General features: G+C 40.1%; 1 protein-coding gene across 4 annotated transcripts in view; it reads left to right on the forward strand.

The window, feature by feature from the left end:
* The window catches only part of USP28 (ubiquitin specific peptidase 28), a 75,426-nt gene that overhangs the window by 7,621 nt on the left and 42,691 nt on the right, over positions 1-25,114 (forward strand). For all 4 annotated transcript variants that reach the window (XM_028515531.2, XM_028515524.2, XM_028515530.2 and 1 more), the window contains exons 2-5: positions 13,432-13,509; positions 14,807-14,939; positions 17,957-18,062; positions 18,996-19,155. In XM_028515531.2, coding sequence (XP_028371332.1) covers positions 13,432-13,509; positions 14,807-14,939; positions 17,957-18,062; positions 18,996-19,155 — 477 coding nt within the window. The remainder of the gene's footprint in view (positions 1-13,431; positions 13,510-14,806; positions 14,940-17,956; positions 18,063-18,995; positions 19,156-25,114) is intronic.

Genomic DNA, 25,114 nt, shown 5'->3' on the forward strand with positions numbered 1-25,114 from the left:
CCTTTGTAGGTAACTGTCTCCTTATCTCTTACTGCTTCTAGGATTCTGTCCTTCATTTTTACCTTGGATAATGTAATTATGATGTGCCTGGGTGTGTTCCTCCTTGGGTCCAACTTCTTTGGGACTCTCTGAGCTTCCTGGACTTCCTGGAAGTCTGTTTCCTTTGCCAGATTGGGGAAGTTCTCCTTTATTATTTGTTCAAATAAGTTTTCCACTTGTTGCTCTTCCTCTTCCCCTTCTGGTACCCCTATAATTTGGATGTTGGAAAGTTTAAAGATGTCCTGGACATTCCTGAGCTTCTCCTCACATTTTTTAATTCTTATTTCTTTTTTCTGATTGTATGTTTTTTCTTCCTTCTGGTCCACTCCATTGATGTGAGATCCAGCTTTCTTTCCATCACTATTGGTTCCCTGTACATTTTTCTTCATTTCACTTATTGTAGCCTTCATTTTTTCATCTAATTTGCAACCAGAGTCAACCAGTTCTGTGAGCACCCTGATCACCAGTGTTTTGAACTGTGCATCTGATAGGTTGGCTATCTCTTGATAGCTTAAAAGCATTGGTTCTGGGGCTTTCATTTGTTCTTCTGTTTGAGCCATCTTTTTTTTTTTGGTTGCACTTGTTAGGTAAGAGGGGCAGAGCCTTAGGTGTTCACCAGGGCAGGGCACCCCAGTTGCTGGGTTGTGACGCTGTATGTGGGGCCGGGGTCCGAGAGGGAATGATGGTGCTTGCTCCGCTCTCTGTTGGATTTCAGTCCCTTCCGCCATTTCCTCCAAGCAAACTGGGCCTTTCTGGTGCTAATTCCCATGTGGGTGGACTTGTGCACCCTGTGGGACTTTCCAGTGACTTCTCCTGAGAGGCTGGAAGTCTCTCCCTGCGCCTCAACCCCCACAGGCGTTTTCAATCAGTGCCCCGAGGCTCTGTTTCCCTCTGCTGGGGCCCTGGGACCACCCAGTCAGCCAGCTGTCTTGCTGGGTCTGCTACTTGCCACCCCTCGGCCGGGGTGTGCCAGCTACTGCTTGCCCACCCAAGGTCCGCCTGCTGTGGTCTTGTGTGCCTAGGATGCCTTACACCGGTCCCAATGCTCTTTATTCCAAGACCCTTCTCTGCCCAGCTGCCCGACTCCGCCCCTCTTACCAGTCTGGATGAACGGGTCTATTTTAATTCCTTTGTTGTCCGACTTCCGTACAGTTCAATTTTCTGTCAGTTCTGGTTGTTATTCTGTTTCTAAATTGTTGTTGTCCCTATCTTGGTTGTGCGAGGAGGCACAGTGTGTCTACCCACGCCTCCATCTTGGCAGGAAGTTGAGATACATACTTATAGTAATAGCCTTGGCCATATGCTAGTTACTGCCATAAGCATTTTTCTGTACATTTCTAATACTTACAAAACCTCCGCAAGGTATGAATAATTATGTTTTATTACTGATGAGGAAACTCGGACTCAGATTTAATATACCTTATAAAGGCCTAATATGAGATTTTAAACCAGAGTCTCTTTGCCTCCATATTGCAGATGAGAAGTGTGGCTTACTCTTACTCAAGATTAAATTTGAAGTAGCAGAGCTGGGACTTAAAGCCATCCAGCTTCCCCTCACTGCCATACACACCTTTCTAAAAGCAAGAGTTTGACTACCACTTGAATTTATGAAGCACTTTAACATGTTGTCACTGAACTGGTATGGCAACCCCATAAAGAAAAATTTAGTGTGACTGGGAATGGAATTTTTAAAGAGGGGTACCTAGTAAGTGATAAAACCAAACCTGTAGCACAGTTAATTGTCTCCTAGGACATCAGTAGTTTTCCTACAACCTCTAGATGAATTTCCTTGGATGGGTAGGTCACAATATTTTCTGTTTATGTAGCATTTTAATTTTATTAACAATTTTATGCATTATTTCATTTATAATAACACCAGTGTGGTCAAAGGTGATGCTATACTTTATCTTACAAGTGTGGAAATTGATGCTTAGAAAAGTTGAGAGTTGCTTAGAGGTTAGTGTGTGCTATTTCCATTATTTAGGCATTCTAAATAAAAGGGGAGGCCAAAATACTAGACACACAAAGCCATATTAAAGATCTGCCTGAGTAGGTGCTAGCAGCATGCTACATGATGTTTGGTAGTCAGTTTAAACTTGAGATGTCCTAAACAAGTATTTCCTGTTGTCAGTATTACTGGTCAAGTTAGTACTTTCCTGGAGTTCTTTTTCTTTTTTGGTGTGTGTGTGTGTGTGTGCGTGCGTGCACATGCATGCACACTCCCATTAGCAAACACATTTCTCTTGATAATTATTCAGTTGGGAGGAAGTCATATAAAATTAACTGAAGTGCATGATTGAGTGCCATTTAGTGTATTCACAGTTGTGCAACCATCACCTCTGTTTAGTTCCAGCATATTTTCACCACCCCCAAAAGAGAACCCATAATCACTAAGCAGTCACTTCCCATTGCCCCAGGCCCTGGCCACCTTGATCTGTTTCTGTTTCTACATTTACCCATTCTGGATATTTCATATAAACGCAGTCATAACCTATGTAACCTTTTGTGTCCTGCTGTTTTTACTTAGTATAATGTTTTTGAGATTCATCCAAGTTGTAGCATGTATCAGTACTTTATTACTTTCAATGACTAATATTCCACTCTGTGTATCTATTATAGTTTACCCATTTTTCCATTGGTGGACATTTGAGTTTTTAACCTTTTGGCTGTTATGAATAGTGCTGCTATGAACATTCATATACAACTATTGTTTTAAAGATTTTATTAATTTGTTTTTAAAGAGAGGGGTAGGGAGGGAGAAAAAAGGAAGCAGAACATCGATTGGTTGCCTCTCACATGCACCCTGACCTTGGGCCAAGCCTGCAGCCGAGGCATGTGTCCTGTCTGGGAATCGAACTGGGGACCTTTTGCTTTGCTGGACAGTGCCTAACCAACTGAGCCACACCAGTTAGGGTTCATGTACAATGTTTGAGTACCTATTTCTGATTCTTTTGTCTATATACCTAGATGTAGAATTGCTGGGTCATATAGTAACTCAAGTTTAACTTTTTGTACCAGGAACTGCCAAGCTACTTTCCACAGGACCTGTACCATTTTATAATCTTGCCAGTAATGCACAAGGGTTCTAATTTCTCCACATCCTTACCCAACACTTTTTATTTTTCATTTTTGTTTTTTTGTTTTATAATAATCATCTTCGTGTGTGCGTGTGTGTGGGGGGGGGAGAGGGAGAGAAGTGGTATTTCATTGTAGTTTTGATTTTCATTTTGCTTTGATTATCTTTTCATACGCTTATTGTCCATTCATATATCTTTTTTGGAAAAATGTCCATTCATGTCCTTTGCCCTTCTCTTCTTCTGACATATGAATTAATTATGATTAAAAAAACATTTCTAGTACTACCTGTCTGTTGTTTCTTTCTGTGCCTACCACCATGCCCCACTGCCCCACATCACTGTGCTTCAGGAGGGGCTCTCAAGCAGATAATGGGCTTGACGTGACCTCACCTCCCAGTGCTACCACAGGAAGTCCAAGTTTCTGAACAGGTTTTATTACACACAGAGAGGCTGGGACTCAGACCTTCTTGGCTGCTGCATTCCTCATAGTTGTAAGGACACTCTTCAGATCCTCTCTCTTCCTCATGGTGTGAATGTGTGTCTCACCCTTTTCATCTTTTTAAAAATTCTCATTCAAGGATATGTTTTTATTGATTTTAGAGAGAGGAAGGAGCAGAGAGAGACTTCAATTGGTTGCCTCCCATATGCTCCCCCACTGGGGCTCAAACCCACAACTTAGGTCTGTCCCCTGACAGGGACTTGAACCCACAACCTTTTGGTGGACATGATGATGCTACAACCAACTGAGCCACCTGACCAGGGCTGCATGCTTTCTCTAATGAACTTCAGTGTCCACTTGTTCCTCCACTGCACATTGTTGATAGGGGGCAAAGCCACATACCTCTCAGATCATGTTCCATATGAACTTGGTGTGCTTGGGGAGGCACTTGGCGTAGTGGCTGTGGCTTGGCTTGCTCATGTTCTTGGTCACCTTGTGGCACTTGTTGAGGTCAACAGCACTGGGATAGTGCAGAGCCATGGCTGCTGCTCCTAAGTGGCTGCTGCAGTAAGTAGAAGGGCAGTCCTTTGCCCATTTTTAAATTGGCTTTGTCCGTCTTTGGTTGTTTGAATTATAAGAGTTTTAATATAATCTGGATTCTAGACCCTTATCAGACTTATGATTTGAAAATATTTTTGCCCAGCCTATATGTTGTCATTTCACTTTGTTAGTAATATCTTTGATGCACAATGTTTTAATTTTGATGGAATCCTGCTTATTTTTTTCTTTTGCAGCTTATACTTTTGGTATTACATCTAAGAATCTATTGCCAGATATCCAAGATCATGAAGATTTACACCTATATTTTCTTCTAAGAGCTTTACAGTATTAGCTCTTATATTTAGGTTGTTGATCCATTTTGAGTTTTTGTGTGAGGTGGGGGTCCAACTTCATTCTTTTGCATGTGGATATCTTGTTGTCCTAGCATCATTTTTTGAAGGGACTATTTTGCCCCATCAAGTGGTCTTGGTACCCTTATCAAAAATCAGTTAATCACAGATACATGGGTTTCTCTGAACTCTTAATCCTAATTCAGTGGTCTGTATGTGTTTCCTTATGCCAGTACCACACTGTTGTGATTATTGTAGCTTTGTAGTAATATTTGAAATCAAGAAGTGTGAGTTCTTCAACACTGTTCTTTTTTCTGTATTGTTTGACTGTTCAGGGTCCATTGAAATTCCATATGCATTTGAGGATCAGCTTTGCCATTTCTGCAAAGAAAGGCTGTTGGAATTTTGATAAGGTTGCATTGAATTTATAGATCACTTTGGGGAGTATTGCTGTCTTAACAATGTTAAGTCTGTGTGATGTTTAATTTTATGTGTTAGCTTGACTGGGCCATGAGGTGCCCAGGCAGTTGGTCAAACATTATTCTGTGTGTGAGGGTCCTTCTGGATGAGATTAATGTTGGTGTCTGGAGATTGCATAAAGCAGGTGGTCCTCCCTAATGTCTGTAGGCCTCATCCAATCAACTTAGGACCTAAATAACAAACAGGCCGATTAAGAGGAAACCTCACTTGACTGCTGAGCTAGAACATCAGTTTTCTTCTGCCCTAAGACTAGAAATTACCCCATTGGCTTTCCTGGTTCTCAGGCTTTTAACTCAGGCTGGAACTACACCACTTGCCCTCCTACACCTCCAGCTTGCTAACTGTAGATCCTGGAACTCAGTCTCAGTCTAAGATTGTGTAGCTCTCAGTCTCCACAATCGCAAAAGCCAATTCTGTATAATAAATTAACTTACTCCCCCACCTGCCATGGGAAACTGGCAATGTAGGGTTCCTTTACACACACTACATCCCCTGTTGGTTCTGACTCTTTGGAGAAACTTGACTCATCCAGTCTTGAAGTCCTGGATATCTTTCCATTTATTTGGGTTTCCCTTAACTTATTTCTCAGTGCTTTGTACTTTCCAGTGTACGAGTCTTTTACCTCCTTGGTTAAATTTATTCCTAGGTATTTTATTCTTTTGGATATCATTGTAAATGGAATTATTTTCTTAATTCTTTTTTTTCAGATTGCTCATTACTGCTTTATAGAAATACAAACTGATTGTCATGTGTTGATCTTGCTTCCTGAAAAATTGCTGGGTTTGTTTATTAGCTCTAGTACTTTTTGTGTGGATTCTTTGGGGTTTTATATGTCATGTCCTCTGTGAATAGAGATAGTTTTATGGTTTCCAATTTTATGTCTTTTTTTCTTTCCTAATTGCTCTGAGGTTAGTGCTTCCAGTACAGTGTTCAATAGGGTGGGTGAAAGTGGGCATCCTTGTCTTGTTCCTGAGTTTAGTGGGAAAGCTTTCAATCTCTCACCAGTAAGTATGACGTCAATTGTGAGGTTTTGGGTTGTTTTTTTTTTTTTTTTAAACTAAATGCCCTTTATCATGTTGATGAAATAGTTTTCTGATTGTTTTTTCTGATTGGTTTTGTCAAACGCTTTTTCTGTGTCAATCAAGATGATCAAATTGAACAACAATAAAATAATTATTTAAAAAAAGATGATCATGTGTTTTCCCCCCTTCATTCTATTAGTGTGGTATTACATTGATTTTCTTTTCCTTTTCTCAATGCCACCATTTTTATTGTCCAGATCATTAACGTTTATCTGTTGTGATGATATTTTTTCTTTGTGCATTTGTAATTGAACAAAAAATGCATACAGTTGAATTAGACTGGAAATTTAAACTTTAAAAAAAATGTTGTTTAACTGTTGTTTTATTGTTGTTCAATTACAGTTGTCCCCATTTTCCTCCATTACTCTCCCCAGCCCTGCCCATCCTCCCCTTCAGTCCTCCCCCACCCCTTGTCCTTGGGCCCTTTATACATGTTCCTTGACTTGACCCTTCCCCTTCATTGGTTGGTTTTCTTACTGCTTTTATTTTACGTCATTGGCAATCACATTATCTTAGGCATCCATTTTAAAATAGTTGATTAATATTTGAAATGTTCAGAGTATATCCTACCTTTCCATTTCTCCAACCAGCATTCTATCAGCTGCATCACACCTGGCATGTTCACCTGCAACTCTAGTTAAGCTTTCTTTCCCTAGTCTCATCCCACTTTTGACTAGTTGTTCATGTGTGCTCAATTAATTCCCTTAAAGTGCTTTTCCCCCCCTAATATTTCTTTCCTGCTGGGGAATTTGTTTTGCATTGTTCATCAGGTCAAGTCTAAACTCATTCTGACACTTAGAACCCTTTCTAATCTAACCCCACATCAAAAATAGAAACTGCACACTGAGGTTCACCTAATAAGAACTTAAAATTTCAATTTCTAAAACTAAGTAAACATGTAAACCTGATTTTTGAAATCTTTCCCCATACTTTCCTAGTTTCTCAATTAACCTTAGTAATATGTATATTGCTAACAATGGCATTTCCCTGGCCCTGGCATGGTAACTCAATTAGTTGGGGTATCCTCCTGATGGGTCAGGGTTGTGAGCTTGATCTCCAGTCAGGGCACATACCAGAAGCAGGCAATGTACGCATAAGTAAGTGGAACAACAAATTGGCACTGCCAAACAAAAAATCACAACTTCCACTGCTGAAAGTCTTTATAAATGAAAGAGTTTATCAGACCATTGCTAGCCCCAAAAGGAAAGAAAAGAAAAGAAGAAAAGAAAAGAGAAGTAAGGAAGACAGGTCTTAGGACATGAAGTCTAAACCAACCACAGCAGCATGGCTAGATAAGAAAGACATGTCCATCATCCTGGATGTTTGCAAGCCTTTTTATATATCAAGGGGGAGGGGAGAGAAAGATGAAAGCTGTTCTGAAAGGATTTATGTTAGCTATAGACAAAGAGGATGGGAGATGGTGAAATGGGAGTAATTCTGGGATAGGTGCAACAGAGTCTGCAAACGTCCACTCCTGTTGATTAGCTGTGGGTGGCAGATTAGAATTGCATGAAAAAAAAAAAAGAATTTCATGGATAAATAAGAAGCCAGGTTTCCTGGGATTCTGTAGCACCTGGCTATTCTCTCTTTTGGAAACAGCCACCTGGAAATTAATCCTAAATTCCAACAGATATACTGGAATGTGAACAGTTTTTTGTCAGAGCTGGTCTGCAGCTATTTTATCAGGCTAAGTGTTCTGTCTCTTTCTCTCACTCTCCATCCACTGTGATTTTCATTTATATTATCTTAGAATTTTTTTCTTGTCAGTATGTTAGGTTTTCACGGCATGGGTACATTGGCCCAACACAGAGTTGTTGCTGGAAGAAAAACTGAAAAAGCACCAGGGCTCTTGTGGACTGCTCTTATCTTGTGGAAGTTAGAAAGGGTGGCGGCAGTCTCGAATGCATTAAAACACTGTTGTCCAGACTGGCTTTCTGGAGTTGCTGCTATATATTTTCTTCAACTCGTCAAGTTATTATTTTGCCTTTCTTGGGTACTTAAGTTTTATTTTAGAATTGGAAAACCAGATCTTTAATTTTTGAGGGAATTTTGTTAGTCATACCTTGGAAGTTCTTTGGAGTAAAGGAACATTTATCAATATTTACTGAGTTTTAAGTAGAAAAATGTCTTTGTAAGAATAGACCATTAAGATCAGGAAACGTGCATCAGAGTGATGAGAATAGCATCCCTGTTTGAAAGAATGAAATAACCTGGATAGCTCCTTGTCTGAATACTAAACTGGGGATTTTAAAGGTAAAACTTTTAGTAATCTCACAAGTTTGCCTCCTCTGATCAAAGAGAGTTTTAATTAATTGCAATAGGATTAGACCAGTTACTGTCTATTACAAAAACTTGATATCTTAATGCTGTTATTGTCTGAATAATCCTGTTACTGCTTATTATGAGTCTTTGCTGTAAGTGAACCTCTGTCCTGAGAAGTGACCTGGATTACCCCGAGACCAGCTAGTAACTGAGGCAGAAAGCTTGAGTTCCTTCTTTCTAGTGCCTGTCTTTCTTCACTGCCTCTGGGCCAGGAAAGAGAGTACTTTTTGTTTAGTGAAAACAGTGTGAATTCAGCTAAGGGAAAGCAAACCTGTTGGCTCTTGCCAGTCATTGGACGTGATTATGACTGGAGCGCAGGCTTTGTCTTGTCTCATGTTGGGTGTATAATATGTATAAGGCAGCATCGCAGTGGTGAAAGTAATATTTAAATCAGCTTCCTATGGAGTTCCAGAAGAAACTATGGGATTAGTAATACAGTAGGATCCTAGTTACCTTAGTTTGTCTGTTACTGTAAAATTAACATTCAGTGTCTAGTGCTTGTTAGGATTTTAGTTGTGGGTACTATTTGAGACTTTAGCTGAATATTTATTAAGATTGAATCATGTAATAGCAGTTGTTTGTGTCAACAGCATATCTTAATCCTTTGTTATTCAACTCTTTTTAAGTATATTTTATTGATTATGCTATTACAATTGTCCCAATTTTTTTCTCCTCTTTATACCCCCTCTACCTTGCACCTCCCCCCAACCCTCCAGCATTACCCTGCCCCTTAGTTCATGTCTGTGGGTTGTACATATAACTTCTTTGGTTTCTCTGTTTCCTACACTCTTCTTAACCTCTCCCTGTCTATTTTATGCCTACCAGTTATGCTTCTTCTTCCCTGTACCTTCCCCCCACTTCTTCCTCTCCCCGTCCCCACTGAAAACCCTCCATGTGATCTCCATTTGTGTGACTCTGTTCCTGTTCTAGTTTGCTTGGTTTTTGTTTTTGTTTTTTAGGTCCATTTGTTGATAGTTGTGAGTTTTTTTTATCATTTTACATTCATTGTTTTTGATCTTATTCAAACTCTTGATAGCTATCTTTGATTTACCTTTTAGTTCAAGACATTTGATGACAGAGTAGGTTTTGTAAACTTTAGTTTCCAATTCCCACAATGAAGATAATGATTCTTACCTTTAAGGGTTATTATAAGGATTACATGTATGTGAAGCACCTGAGGTTGCTGACACAGCAAAGGTGTTCAGTAATGTTAGTTACCATTGTTGTGGGCACTGTCCTATAGAGAATTCAAATTAGGTAGTATGTTTTATAATTCCCATTTTATATTTAAAACAATTAGACAACCAAATGATGAGAAATACCCAGTAAACACAGCCTCATTCATTCACAGGCTCATCTGTTCCCTCCACAGGAGAAGGTAGAAAGGGGAGAGAGTAGTAAGGACCAGAGTTCTTGGGAATGACTTTAAGGGAGAGGTAAGATGAATGTAACCCTTGAGGTAGGCTGGCATTCCATGGTTAATCTACTAGAAATAATAGAAGTAACACTTCAAAGGCATGAGAGGGTGTAGGGCAGGTGAGTGTGAGGTAAGGAATAGTGTAGGAGAAAAGGTTGAGCAGGGTAAGGAGAGAGTCAGGTAATGGTCTTTGAATAATAGCAAGATGAGGAATTTGGATTTGAATGAATGTGTAGAACACTGTTCTTAGAGCTGTACAAATGATTTTACAAAGTCATCTTTGCCAAATGGCTTTAAAAAAGGGAAACTAAGAGTATTTTCCTTTCCTGAGTGTACTGTTCTACATGAATTGATGTTCACTGCTACCTATGATGTAGAGAAAGGGAATGGGGCTTTAATCCATGGCCAAATGTAATGCTCAGCAAATTATTTAGCATTTGCATACCATATTTCATTGATTCGCATTTACTTGGCATTTTGAGGTCTCTGAAGCTGAGATGCTCTTCACATTCCCTGTTATCCAGATAGGATGTGGTCGTCATTGTCTGCACGTGTGTGGGCTTGGTCATAGCTGTTCCTGCCATCACTGTCTCAGCAGTTGAATTACATAACTGTGGGTAGTACACAGTTAACTTACTTGCCATTTAAAGTGTCTTTAAAAAGATCACACTGTGATACTACATTTAAGGAGGGGAAAAAGTGTATGAAGAAAGGCGTGGAGTCCTGGTCCAGTAGCTCCATTGGTTGGAGTGTTATCCACTGTGCCAGGGTTGCAGGTTCCATCCCGGTCAGGGTACACGCAGGACTCAACCACTGAATGCATAAGCAAATGGAACAACAATCCATGTTTCTCTATCTTTCTCTAAAAAAAAAAAAAAAAAAAGGAAAAAAAAAAGGCATAGAAACAGAACCACAGGATATAAATTTGATTTTATGAGAAGCAAAATGACTGCAGTTTCATGTTTTCTTGTAAAGCTACAATCAAGTGCTTTATGGGATTTAAGGAAGGATGATGCCATATATATATTAAGTTTTGTTACTGAAAAACATGCAAAAGAATTGCCTGACACAGGCCAGGCTACGCACCTGAAAGTAGGGAAAACGGCTGTATTTCTCAACATAAATAAAATTTTAGAGCTAGAAGAAACTAGTATGACTGATCCATGTGTCTCCTAGGGCTGTTACAGAGGCATTGTGTCATGGATTAAGTGGCAACAATTTTTCTGCTTAGTAGTGCATGAAATACTTTTTATAACTGATGGCAGCTTAGATTCAGTCAAAGGTAGTATTTCCTGATGATAGCTTGTTTGAACATATTGTACTTTTAAGTAATCAAAGTTGTGATTATTTAAAGGTAGACAAAAGAATTAGGAAACTTGTTAAGATGCAGAGGCCAAAGTCATGATACAAGAGTGAAATATTTGTGTTATTTTTGCCTAATAGAGGATCTGTTGCCTGTTTTGTTTTCTCAGATATTGCACTCAGTTAGGCAGCTTGGGGGTCAAATCTCAGCCCCACCCCTTACTAATGGTAACCTTGTGTAAGTTATTTCACCTCTCTGTGTCAGGTTTTTTTGTCAAATGGTTATCATGTCTGTCTCAGGTTTCTGGTGAGGGTTAAATTAGTTAATACATGTGAAGTGTTTAGAAGAATACCTGGCTAAAGGTAAGCAGCCTGCGTTACTTATTATTTTTTTACTGGGATTATTTTTTGTGGGTCTTAAGTATCAGTTCACATACAGAGTAATGTGAGGTGAAGATGTAATTATCTAGCCTATTGTTACCTTTCTGGCTCCTGTTTAGATTTCATATGCTACTCATTTCCCTCTTCTAATTATTCTACCTCTTTTGGGGGTATATTGATTTTGATTTCTTAGAAAATTGTGTATGATTGAGATGTATAGGTTCATATACCCAATAAAGTCAAATGGAATTAGAATTAGTTTGGAGAAAACTTTTTAATATTTTATTTTTCTAAAAGTCACATGCTTTGTGTTGTCAGCATCTGCCAAGCCTAAATCGGGACACCTGCTTGTTTGTCACTTTCCCAAGACACAGGCAATGACTTCCTTTGACAAGACTCATAGCCTCAAAGAATGCTGGCCTCAGCAGGGTCGGGTTCCATTTCTAGCCTACGACTGTGGCCTGTGATTAGAACAGAAAGACTGACTACAGGGATGTTTCATTTAGTTATTTCTAGTTGTGTGATACTTAAATGTTGCACCAGACCATCAGCTGTTGAAGAGCATAGGATACTGTTTCTGTTACAGCTGGCATGGAATGTGCACTGCCTCTTGAGGACATATTACTAGCTGAAAGATAATTAATGGTGAACCATCAAGTACTGAATCCAGGCTTAATTCTTGGATAACCTTAGGAATAGTATAAATTAGATTTCTTCTCACTGAATTAAATTTGAACTATTTAATTTTCAGTGTTCATTTAAATAGTTATTGTCTTCATTTGGACAGCCAATTGTTTAAAATGAGCTTACTTGTAAATAGTTGTTTTGTGTTGTTAACTTTTGTCTTCATGCAAAACAGGATAAAATGTTCCAGTGAAGATATTATGGCCAGAAAGGCTTATAAACTGATCTTGTGGTACGAGATAGATTTTCCCATGATTCAGATCAGTGAAGAGAAAACATTCCATAGTGTATTTTCCCTGGAATTTTATAATTCAGAAAATTCTAGCTTGATCTATACTTCAGTTTAAGCAATTAAACCTAAAGTTTTAAATATAATGTTGATGATAATCATTTGTTAATTGCATGGTTGGAAACTTATTGTCAGTGAAAAATGACACACAGAAATGACATGTGCAGTGAAGCCTAAAATAGCACATCTTCATATCCATGCAAACTTCCTGGACTCCAGATAGAACCTACTCACTTACGTACTACTCACAGAAAGAAAGACCTGACACACTTGAAGCATCCCTTAAGGCTAGAACATTACATTTAAATGTTTTACGTACTCATAGTTTTACTGTTTACTTCTGTTTCTTCCAGTTTTACTGTTTACTTCTATTTCTTCCACAAGTGCCAAAGCATTTGCGAGTAATAGATTGTCATTTCATGCTGTGTCTGGACAGTGTTGGGGCTGGAGACACTTTTCCCTCACTCCTTTAGTTCTTCTGGCAGATTGAATAATTCAGATGACAAACAGCAGGTTAACCAGAGAAAATCAGATTTTAATGTGTTACAGAGAAGTCACATAAGCATAAAAACTCTGAAGACTGAGGCAGTATGAGGTAGATATGTCAGTTTGGAAAAGAAAGAAGAGCTTGGGATTCCCAAGGGGAAATAGGCAATTTACAGGTAGAGGACAGAGTGGCAAGTAAATTCTTGCTAGGTGACTCAGTAACAGTGGGACACACTTCATTCACATGTGCTCAAGTGAATATGCTAAGGTGATTATGCTAAGGTCCCCTTCCCGAAGCAGGTTTTTCTGTCTGAATTTCATTCAGTGGGAAAGGGGGAGGTAACTTTTTCTATTTTGTTAACACTTTGTTTTCAGCTCAAAATATTCTGCATGGCAGGTGGCACATTCCAGGAGACCCTACTGCCACAATAGTGAAAAATGCAAGTCTCAGGCCTGTTTATTCAAGATGCTTGTATTCTTTAAGTGTGTTCAAATTTATGTTCTGACTGACACGTGTCTGTGGTTTTTGTTTCTTACATATAGAGCTGCCAAATGCTGTTAAATCAGCTGAGAGAAATCACGGGCATTCAGGACCCTTCCTTCCTTCATGAAGCTCTGAAGGTTAGTTTCAAGGCTTCTGTTAGTCACTGGTCTTTAAAACAGTTGTCCATGTCATAGTTATGTCAGTACAAGCTATTTTAATGCTGGAATGAAAATGGGTGTAGGGACAGAAACTCTACAGGTCAAATAACCCAGTATCTTCAACATGTAAATTAGAAGGACAGGGGAGTTTTGGAAGGGGGAGACCAGCACTGGGGGTGAGGGGAGCCCCCACTGGGTAAAATTTCTTCTACTGGGTAAAAGAAATTTATGGAAATATCAACCAGTTGCATGGTATAAGCTATATGGATCCTGACTCAAACAAACAGACTGAAAAATATTTGTATCAGGGAAGTTTGAAATGGTTGTTATTTAAAAACTTGCCATTTACTCTTAAGGTGTGATGATAGCATTGTGGGTTATATTTTTTAAAAGATATGTTCTGAAGTGTTGACTCATGAACTGATGCTCAGGATTTGTTTCAGAATATCTGGGGAGAGGATAGATAAACATCTGGGAGAGAGCAGAATAGGTAAATCAAGATTGACCACCTTGGTAATTGTTGACACTGAGTGATGGGTACATGGAGTTCAGTTATACGTTCCCTCCACTATTGTAAATGTTAGAAAGTTTTCCTAATAAAAATGTAAAAACAAATACAAGTATGGTCACCACTACAGCATATGGTAACTGCTTGGCCTTTTTATTGTAGGGGCTGACTTCATTTAGAATCTCTATGTTAATTGCCCCTTTTTTTGGTACATGATGCTGTAACTGTGAAATCAGGAGCAGTATTGTCACATTCAAAGTGGGGAGAACAAATCCCCAGCAATATTTCTTTCCTTTTTGCATGTTGTGATCAATCATAGGAGTTGGATACATGTTTTAAGCACAGTGTCTTACTCCTTTCCACTATACTCTTTTTTTTCTGCTTTCTACCCTAGATGTATGCCTAGACTTACTCAGGGTGTCACCAGGGTAGTAAGAGTGATAAACAAAAAACTAACTTGCTACTTATTTTAAATGCTGTGATGCTTTACTTTTTCATTTTTTTAAAGATTTTATTTATTCATTCTTAGAGAGAGGGGAAGAGAGGGAGAAAGAGAGGGAGAAAAAGAGGGAGAGAAACATTGATCAGTTGCCTCTCCCTTGTCCCAGACCAAGGACTGGCTGGCAGGCAACCCTGGCATGCGCCCTGTCTGGGAATTGAACCAGTGACCTTTTGCTTTGTGGGATGATGCCCTACCAACTGAGCTACATAGGTCAGGGCTGATGCTTTACTTTTTAAGTTTTTGTTTTTATTTTTTTCTCTCTTTAGGCAAGTAATGGTGACATCACTCTGGCAGTTAGTCTTCTCACTGATGAAAGAGTTAAGGAGCCCAGTCAAGACACAGTTGCTACAGAATCACCTAAAGGAGAGGGGAGCACTGCCAACAAAGAAGTATTAGCAAGTAAGTGTACCCTGTCTTAGTCCTGCTCCAGACTAGCCAGAAATAAGATATAAGTGTGTGTGGGTTTCCTATTAATCACATCAACCCTTTGGAAATGATGGTAATGATAGCTAATTGTTAAACCATTACTATGTGCCAGGCACAGTTCTAAGGACTTACATGGATTCATCATTCAACACTTATTTCATGAGTACCTACTCTGTGCCAGGCACTCTTAGGCACTGAAGATGAACAAAATAAACAGGAATCCCTGCCTTCATATCACTTATTTTTTTTTTGAGGGGAGATGAACAATTTATATAGCATATTAGAACACCATAAGTACTATACGAAAAAGTAAAGGATGGAATGACAAAAGGAGTTCGGAGGATTAGATTTGAAATAGGATGGGCCTTTTGAGAAGGGGTGGGTGAGTGAGTCACGTGATACTTTAAGATGGGAATACACATTGGTTTGCTTGAGGAGCAGCAAGGAAGCCAGAGCTTAGTGAATGAAGAGGGCAGTGAGAGATGAGGCCATAGAGGGAACAGGAGTCAGGTCATGCAGAGCCTTCGTAAGTACTTGGCTTTTATTCTGAGTTAGAGGGTTAGCCAGCGGAGAATTTGGAGCAGGGGGATGATCCAGACTGTTTCCATTTTCTAACATCATTCTGACTGCTGTGTTGGAAACCGAATGTGGAAGAGTGGCTAGTGAACTTGAGTCAGAGCAGCGAGCCAAGGACCATTCAGGAGGGTATTGCAGATGATGTTGGGTGGGCCAGGATGTAGTGGTGGAGGGGTGAGAAGTGCTTGTTTCTTAGGATTTGTTGACAGAGGGGATAAGGTTTGTGAAAGAGGAGTTAAAGGTGACTCAGGGTCCCCCCCACCCAGTAAGCAGCTGAAAGGATGGAGTTGCACTTAACTGACATGGGAATGACTGTAGATGTAGCAAATTTGGGGTGGAAGATGAAGCAATCGGTTTTGGCGATACTAAATTTGGGATATCTGTTAGACATCAGGTGGAGTGCTAAAAACACTCCATTCAGGTGGAGGGGAGAGATCTGGGCTGGAGATAGATAAAACTTGGGGTCATAAACCTGTAAGTGGTTTATAAAGTTATGAAATTAGTGAATTCTCCAAGGGAGTATGTATAGAAAACAGAAAAGGTTTAGTGACTAAGCATTGGATACTCCCAGTGTAGGGAGGCCTGGGAGATAAGGAATGTCCAGGGACGTTGGAGGAAGACCAAGAGAACTGAGGGAGTGCTACTTTGGAAGCCAAGGGGGCTTCCAGGAGAAAGGAGCCATCAGCTGGGTTGGATGGTGTTAAGGGATATTTGACCTGTTTGCAGTTTTGAGCTATTCTGAGTAATGCTGATATAAATATTCTTGCATCTGCCTGGTACATGGTACTGTATGTACATGGTACATACAGTGACTTTTTCAATCAATATTTTGGGAAACTCATCCATGTTGAAGGTTATAACTATAGTTCATTTATTTTCATTGGTGTGTAGTATTTCATGGTCTGAATATACCGCAATTTATGTATTTACTGACTTTGGGGTTGTTTCACATATTTTGCTATTATAAACAAGGTTGCTGTGAGCTATTTTGATTTATATTACTATGCATACCTAATGATGTTGAATATCTTTTCATGTACTTATTGGTCACTTGTATATCTTCTTTGGGAAAATATCTGTCCAAAATCTTTGCCCATTTTAAAAATTGGGCCATTTGTCTTTTTTATTATTTAGTTGGAGGAATTCCTTAGATAGTCTGTATATAGGCCCTTTACTGGATACATGATTTACAAAATTTTTTTCCCATTCTGTGGGTTATCTTTTCATTCTCTTGATGGTGAAGCCCAAAAGTTTTGTTGTTGTTGTTGTTGTTGTTGTTGTTTTTAATTTGGTGTCAGATTTATCTGTTTTTTTTCTTTGGTTGTTTGTGCTTTGGATGTTATCTCCAAGATGCCATTACTTAATCCAAGGTTACACAGATTTACAGTGTTCTAAGAGTTTTATAATTTTAGCTGTTATCATGAGGGCACAATCCTCTGTAAGTTCATTTTGTAACTGGAGTGAGGTAGGGGTTTAAAAGTCACTCCTTTGCATGTGCATCTCTAGTTGTCTCAGCACCATCTGTTGAAAAGATATTTCCTCTTTTGAATTGTCTTGGAATCCGTGATGAAAACCAATTGACCATAAATATGAGGGTTTATTTCTGTTCCATTGATCTGTATGTTTTTCCTTTTGCCAGTAGCCCACAGTCTTGACTACTATAGTTTTGTGGGTTTTTTCTTTTTAAATTAAATGTTCTTCATTGCTGATGTATAGAAATTTACTTAACTTTTGTATATTGATCTTTTATCTAACCACATTTTATTAATTATAACTATTTTCTGTAAATTATTTTGGGTTTCCCTTGTAGGTGATCATCATTTGTGAATTATGACAGTTTCTTATTTTCTAATTCTTACGTTTTTATGAATTTTTAATTTTATTTTCTTATTACCTAATCAGAACTTTCAGAACCATAGTGAATAAAAGCCTTGATAGACTTTTTTGTCTTAGTCTTGGTTTTAAAGAAAGCATGTTTAACATTTCACCGTTAAGTATAAAGTTTGCTGTAGCTTTTCATGTATACTCTGTCTCAGCCTAAGAATCTTCTTTTCTCTTTCTAGTTAGCTTGGAGTTTTTATTCTTGAATAGAGGTTGAATGTTATCAACTACTTTTATCTATTGAGCTTATAATTTTTTCCTTTAACTGTTAAGATAGTAAATTTTACTGGTTTGTTTTCTAATGTTAACTCAATGTTTCCTATAGTGAACTCAGCTTGGTCTTAATATGTAATCTTTTTTTGTACATTAGCAGGATTCTGTTTGCTAATGTTTTGTTTAGGTTTTTTTGCATTTATAATCATGTGTGAGTTTGAGTATATCTAGTTTTATGAATACTTTTACATTTTTTCTGTAATACAGACAGAACAGTGTTTTCTGCATGTAGACTAATTAAATTTCAATGTACCTTACAGAAGTAATAGACCTTACTCATGAGAACAAAGATGATCTTCAAGCTGCCATTGCTTTGAGTCTACTGGAGTCCCCCAAAGTTAAAGCTGATGGACGAGATCTTAACAGGTAATTGATTTAATTTATAATCTTTGCTCCCCACATTAGTGTGTAGGTCAAAGGCAATAGCTCTGTGTCATTCAAGAACAGTTCTGCCATGCTCCTTTAATTGTACCTGAATCAAAAATTTTTAGGAGAAAATTTAAATTCACATTAGCTTACTTACTCTGGTTCACTTCTGAAAAAGCCAAATATGATAAGTGTCTTGTTGCAGTCTGTGGTCTGAGTAGAAGCCTGTAAATTTTGTAGTTCATAACTGCTGATTGATGGGGGCAAAAAACCCATCCTATTACAAGTATCCAATAAATATGTATGTCCTTTATAAACTTTCAGCCTTTGTAAACTTTGAGGGTTATGTTGACTATTTGAAAATGAAATTTTGACTCAACTATCTGGTCTCAGAAATGAACAGGGAATATATCTTTTGGTACTAATTGGTACTGATTTGGTGATTGGTATTGTCCGCAAATATCCAGTCCTAGTGGGGTGGCCCGTCAGTTTCCAGATGTGCTTATTCCCTCTTAGTGTTGAGTTGTTTCTTTTAGGGAAACACAGGATTATGGTTTGTGTACTAGACATTTTGGGGTTCTTCTCTGTAGCAGAGTGCCTCTCTTGCCTCTTTCAGTGACAGTGGTCTGAGATAAGACGCTGTTATTGAGATCTAAAAGTTTTCATATGATAGCCATAAATAGTTTTGAGTCTTAGTTCCATCAGGGAACTTATTAATAATAATCTCTGTTATGGAAGGATTAACATCTCTATGTTTAAACCTTACTTTTCACTTAGGTTATAATCTTATAATTACTCTGAAGCTAATGATTACCCAATAAAAGTTTATCTGGCATTTTGAACTACCTATGAATGGTTATCAACATCCTTCATATAGTATACTGTTCTTTAACTTTTTCCTTTTTCTATGTGTGGTGTATTGGCACAATGTAGGATGCACGAGGCAACTGCTGCAGAAACTAAACGCTCAAAGAGAAAACGCTGTGAAGTCTGGGGAGAAAACCCCAATCCCAATGACTGGAGGCGAGCTGATGGCTGGCCAGTTGGGCTGAAAAATGTTGGCAATACGTGTTGGTTTAGTGCCGTTATTCAGGTATGGTTTTTTTAAGAGACAATGGTGTCTTCTGTAAACAAATTGTAATTTATTAAACTGAAATGTGAGAAACCTAGCTTTAAAAACATGGAAACATGTATATAAAATGGGTAGGTTTCCCCATGGCATTATTGTGTTTGGTTGCTTTCTTGTGTTTTGGGATTCACATGCTCTGGTGTCTAAATTGGGCAGTACTAAAAACAAAGTCTTCTGTGGTTATAATATGTTGAATAGGTGTTTTGGATCAACATTTAGTGAAAATTGTGTTATAGCAGAGCAAGAGTTAATGAGGAGAAGTTGATTGCTGGGCAGCTAGTGTGGAGTAGAGAAGTGGCATAAGCCATGGAGGAGAAGTAAAAGCATTCCAGAGGCCTTTAGGGGATCAGATCTACAGGGTTTGTGAAGTGATTAGATTCAGGATCTATGCAGGAGATTGCTGGGAGAGACTCCCAAGTTTTCTAGCTTGAATAACCAGGTGGATGATAATGCCATTTGACGCTTCAGGAGGGCTATTTTGGGTGTGTATTGGGAATGAGATTTCAGTTCAGTTTTTTTCTAATATTTATTAGGTGGCAGAGCCAAGATATGTAACAAAAATAAGATAGGTTGTCACTTAAAGAATCATGGACTATGGATGAGAGAGGAACCTTTAAGGTACTCTAGTCCAGAGTCCTCATTTTAAGTTTTTATATTTTCTGAATTTATGGATAATGCTCTTTTCATGAAAAATGCTTCTAAATGCTTAAAAGAAATCACATTCTAGACAGTGGGCTCCTTGAAGGCAGAACCAGTGTGTAAGTCACCTCTCAGGGGTTCTTGAATAGATGAATGAATGAGTGAATTGAGTGGGTGAAAGAAAATGGGTCACATACCATGTGATACAGCCAGATGACCCTCCAGGGCTGGTTTTACTTGTGGCCCCATCATGGCCTTGGAGTCCCTCATGTGAGGAGCGGGCAGACTTGGCCCCATCCTCCTCTTACTGCAGTGACGGGAACACTCACACCTGGGCCACTGTCCCTGCAGGTGGATGGCCTTGCCTACCCCATTTTCACTGAGCTTCCCAGGTGAACAGCTGAGTTTTTCTTTTGATGATGTGTTTCCCATCTTCCCTGATACACACGTGCAGATTTTCCCCCTAGGAGTCTACAACAGAGGGCCAGGACTCCTCTGCCACCTTCATGCTCCTGTGTGATAATCTGGAATTACTTTGCAAAGTGACTTTTAGGGTTAATTTAACAGTAGGCCTCCAGCTTTAATTAAACCCAACAAGAAGGCACAGAGCAGCCCCCTTGACCCTTCCCAGCTCCATTTGAAAAGCTAGCCAACAACATATTCCCCAAAGGACTGCTGGTGTGTACTCAAATGTGCCCATCATCCTAGTGTCTGCTGCCATCACACTCCTGGAACCACCTGCCTCTTGACAGAGTACAGCCAGGAGGGTTTGCAGGGTGAGCATGGCCTCCAGTCCCAAACCCAGTCATGTGGCCCAAGTGCTACTGTGACAAGGGCGCTCTGATATTGGGATGGTCCTGGCAGTTCTGCACCTCAAAACACTGATTCCTGTGAAGGCAGGCCTCAGGGATCAGTTCAGTTGTGTACATGCTAAGTTTGAGGTGCCACATGAAGGTGTCTTGTGGTGAGTTAAATACGGATATATAAATATATTTTTGTATATATATAAATCTGTAGTTCAATAAAAAGATCTGGGCTACAGATACAATTCTGGGAATCAGTAGCGTGGGTGGTAATAAAGCCAAGGGGCTCTTAGGGGTATCCAACCTTTTAGTGTCTCTGGGACACACACTAAATACATTGTGACACGTAGTCACAAAAAAATCACAGTGTTTTAAGGAAATTTATGATGTGTTGGGTTGCATTCACAGCTATCCTGAGCCACATGCGGCCCAGAGGCGGCAGATTGGACAGTCTTGGAGATGCAAGTCCCTAGAGAGAGAGTCACCTCTCTAGAATTATCTTGAGACATCTTACACCTAACTTGGCCATGAGGCAGCACTTAATCCTACCCCTTCAGTCTTCTCCATCATTGTGCTTGATTCAGCCAGAAATGGAACCCTCCCTTTCCACACAAAATCCACGCATTCATGTGCCAGGCAATGTTTTAGCACTGGGGAAACAGCAGTGAGTTAAACAACCATTACTCTCATGGAGTTTACTTTGAAAAGAGTGGGAAACACAGTAAACAAAATACGTATCAGGTGGTAATAAGTGCCATACAGACAAGTAAGTAAGTGTGGATAAGAGGGGCCCAGAAATGGTTCAGCCACAGAGGGAGGGCTGCTATTTATGTAGGGTGGTTAGGTATGACCTTTTTGATGAGGTGGACATGTGAGCAGAGGCCTGCATTAGACAAGAGAATGAGCCATATAATTCCATAAAGAATATTTCATGTAATTAATTACATAAACATGCTGTAGACAGAGGGAAAAGCAAGTCAAAGACCCAGGTTCAGAAGCTTGCTTAATGAGTTGAGAAACAGGGAAAAAGTCTAGAACTGAGCATTGGGGGAGAGTGGGACAGATAGCAATGAAGTCAGAAAGGTGGAGGTGGTGTGGGGAGCTTAGGTTCATGATGAGGACTTAGGATTATATATGACATGGGAAAGTGTTGGAAACTTTGGGGCAAAGAAGAGATACTGTCCTACTTCCATTTTAAGAGGGTCACTGAAATCTGGCTGAGAATAGAATTTGGAAGGTAATGTAGAATTAAGGGCATCATTCAGTTCTTAGAAACAGAGATTGAGAACTGTTCCTATATTGACATCCCCTTCAGCCTTCACTCCTGTGAGAGACGCTGAAAAGAACTAGCAGATAGAGGGATAAGGGAGTGAGCTTTCTGTGAAAGCATGAGAGGTCACACAGGGAGGGAGTAGGAAAAGGGCAAGAGAGTAGTAGGGGGAAGAAGAAGGAAGAAATGATGACTGCAAATTAAAGTTGATATAGTTCCTAATAATCATTTGTTCCTATGAAATAAGCAGCCATTTTTTGGAGACAGGGTAGAGAAGTGATAGAGTCAGATTTTAAGTGGAGTTGTTACACAGCAACAAGGGGGGCCTGGGATGATATACTATCATCCGAAAGAAAACCCCCAGGTCCATTATGTCCGCCATCTATAGGAAAGATGTCTCTCAATGCCAGAGATTCGTGAAAAGGAAAGGAAATGTTTATTTAGTGCTATACAAACTTAGCATAGTGACCTAATGTCTTCATCAAAATCCTAAAGTTTCTTAAAACACCCACAAACATACACAGTCCTTCCTTCCCCCTTTGCCCAGTCTGGGGTACTGTATCTCTGGAAAGGAAATAGAAGTCCGTGGCTCAGGCAGCCCCCAGTTCTTCTCAGTAATCCATCTCAGCTGGTAGACCTCCCTCGGCTTCTGGCACCCTCAGCTGTGTCACCGGGATCTCTGCTAAAGCCGGGTGGTGGTTCCCCCTACTAATGCTGCGGGGGTCCCCACTCTGGCAAAGGCATGTGGTTCTCCCCTCTCAATGGCTGTGAGGGGGGGGTCGCCACTCTGCCAAAGCTGAGTGGCAGTTCTCTGCTAAAGCCGCATGGTGATCCTCTCACAGGGCTGCGGAAGTCTCCACTCTGCTAAAGACTCCTGGTTCTCCCCTCAATGGCTGCTGCGTCTGGGTTTAAATCCCCATGCCAGTCTTCCTCTGCAGTCCCATTTCCGACTGCTCCCACACTCGGCCTCACGTGCCAGAACTCATATCCTTCCAGCTTTACTGGGCTGCCGACGTGAGTCTGGGCAGGCATGGCCCCATGTTATGGAGCCAGTCATCTCCAAGCTCCCACGCAGGCACTGTAACTCAGGGGACCTGCTCCCCAGTTACATCTTGGGGGGGTCCCTTTCCATCCCCCTGGCCCAGAGCATGGCCATAGCTGTTTAGCATATCTATGTAACCAGTCAAAGGTTATATATATATATATATATATGTTAAATGACCATGCCATGGATTAGCTGCAAAGCTGTTGCTGTGTAAAACAGCCCTGCATGTTCTTGCTTTGTGTGCCCCTTCCCCCAACTCACACCTGTGGGGGAAAGGGTGAAGACATCTTAAAATCTCCTGGACGCCTTGAGTTCTGGACCCCATTTCAAATGCCCATTTGGGGTCCCTCCTCTTGGCTACACCCTGTTACAGAGTGAAAAGTTTAAAAGAGGTGTTGCAGACAGTGGGAAACCAGTTGGCACCAGATTTCTGAAAGTTTGAAAGTCTACTTGAGATTGTTGACCTTGAATATACGGTGATATCAGTATGTCCTGTTTTTATTGGGACTTGTTTTTAGCAGTGTTCTGAAACTCTTGAGTGGAAAATTAAATTTATTTAGGTTGGAGGATTTGCTGGGTATGATGAAAAACATAGGGCAATTAGAGAATTTAATTAGGGGTGGTTACAGACCATGGAATCAAAACTAGAGAGGGAAAAATGAAGACAGGAAGGAACTAATGGGGAAAAGGAGAGGTTAGTTTGCTTGAGTTCCTGATGAAATCAGAGGACAAGTGTCCTGTGGGTATTTGAAAAATGAGCTGGAAGACAGGTTATGGTTCAAGAGTGGAATTTTCTGAATTTGTGATCGGAGAATCGGCAGTTTTTTAGGCATGGACATATCCCAGGTGTAGTCTTGGGTGTGGGTTTAGAGAAGGAATGGAGGAATATGTCACTAGAGAGAGGATGCTCAGGAAGACAGAGGGTTCCTAGGCTGAAGGGATGAACATGTGCAAATAATAGTTCAACACCTACTGTATGTCTAGAACTGTTCTAGGCCCTTGAGATCCAGGAGAGAACAAAACCATGACAGAGTCTTACCCTTATGGAATTAAAATTTAAATACGTTTATATAATATCTTAGACTGTGATCAGTGCGATAGAAAAAAGATCAGGGTAAGCGAGATTGCACTTGCTGCAGGAGAGATGGGAGCAGGTTGCAATGTAAACCATGATGGAGGAGACAGGAACAAATACCAGCTCTACAGGAGGACAGGGAGTGAGCCGGGTGGCTGTGGAGGAAGAACATTCCAAGTAGGGGAAACCACAGAGCAATACCTTAAAATGGGAGTGCGTTCATGGGGTTGGTGTGTCCAGGAGTCACAGTGCACACGAATGTGCACAGGACGTCTTGAGAGTCCCAAGTGGCAGGAATGCTAAGAGCAGAGGGAGAGTCATTGGAGATGAAATTGGAGAGGTAACGTCTTTTATTCTGTGAGAGATGGGGAGTCACTGAGGGCTCTGAACAGAGGAGTGATGAACTCTGACTCAAACTTTAAAAGCTTATTCTGGCTACTGTGAGCAAAGGTGCAAGTGGAGAGACCTGTTAAGGAGGCTACTCCAGTCATCTCCATGAGATGTGATGGTGCCCTGGACCAGGTGGGTAGCCGTGGAAGTAGAGAAGAGGCTGGACTCTTTATTTATTGTGGAGGTAGAGCTAACAGGATGCCCCATGGATTGAATGTTGACTGGAGCCTCTTAGAAGGATGACAAGACTGGGGGTTGTAAGAACTATTACTAGGTAATGGTCTTCAGTGAGTCAGGAGCATTATTTGGTCATTTTAGAAAGATAGAAGAACCTGCGTAGCAAGTAAATGGTACAGGAGAGTTTTTGGAGGCAGGGTGACCATGTGCAGTGATCCGGGTGAGCAGTGATGGGAGCTGGATTAGAGCAATCGATAGGGAGGAGGTGGTTATATGTAGCACCCCAGAGGATGAGTCCAAGGGCCTTCTTCCTTATTAGATGTGAGTGATTAAGAAAGGGAAAGAATTCACAGATAACTCTGAATTTCTAAACTTTGATAACTGGAGGAAGAGGATGTGATTAAGTGATACAGAGAATACAGGAGAAGCAGATGTTGGAGGATCATATAGATACTGGATTGGGAAATGGGAGTACCTTTTGGTGTTTTTTAAGAACAGTGGTATTTTTTGGGAAAGCTTGACTT

The sequence above is a fragment of the Phyllostomus discolor genome, chromosome 6 (genome assembly GCF_004126475.2).
Source record: "Phyllostomus discolor isolate MPI-MPIP mPhyDis1 chromosome 6, mPhyDis1.pri.v3, whole genome shotgun sequence".
Classification (NCBI taxonomy): Eukaryota; Metazoa; Chordata; class Mammalia; order Chiroptera; family Phyllostomidae; genus Phyllostomus; species Phyllostomus discolor.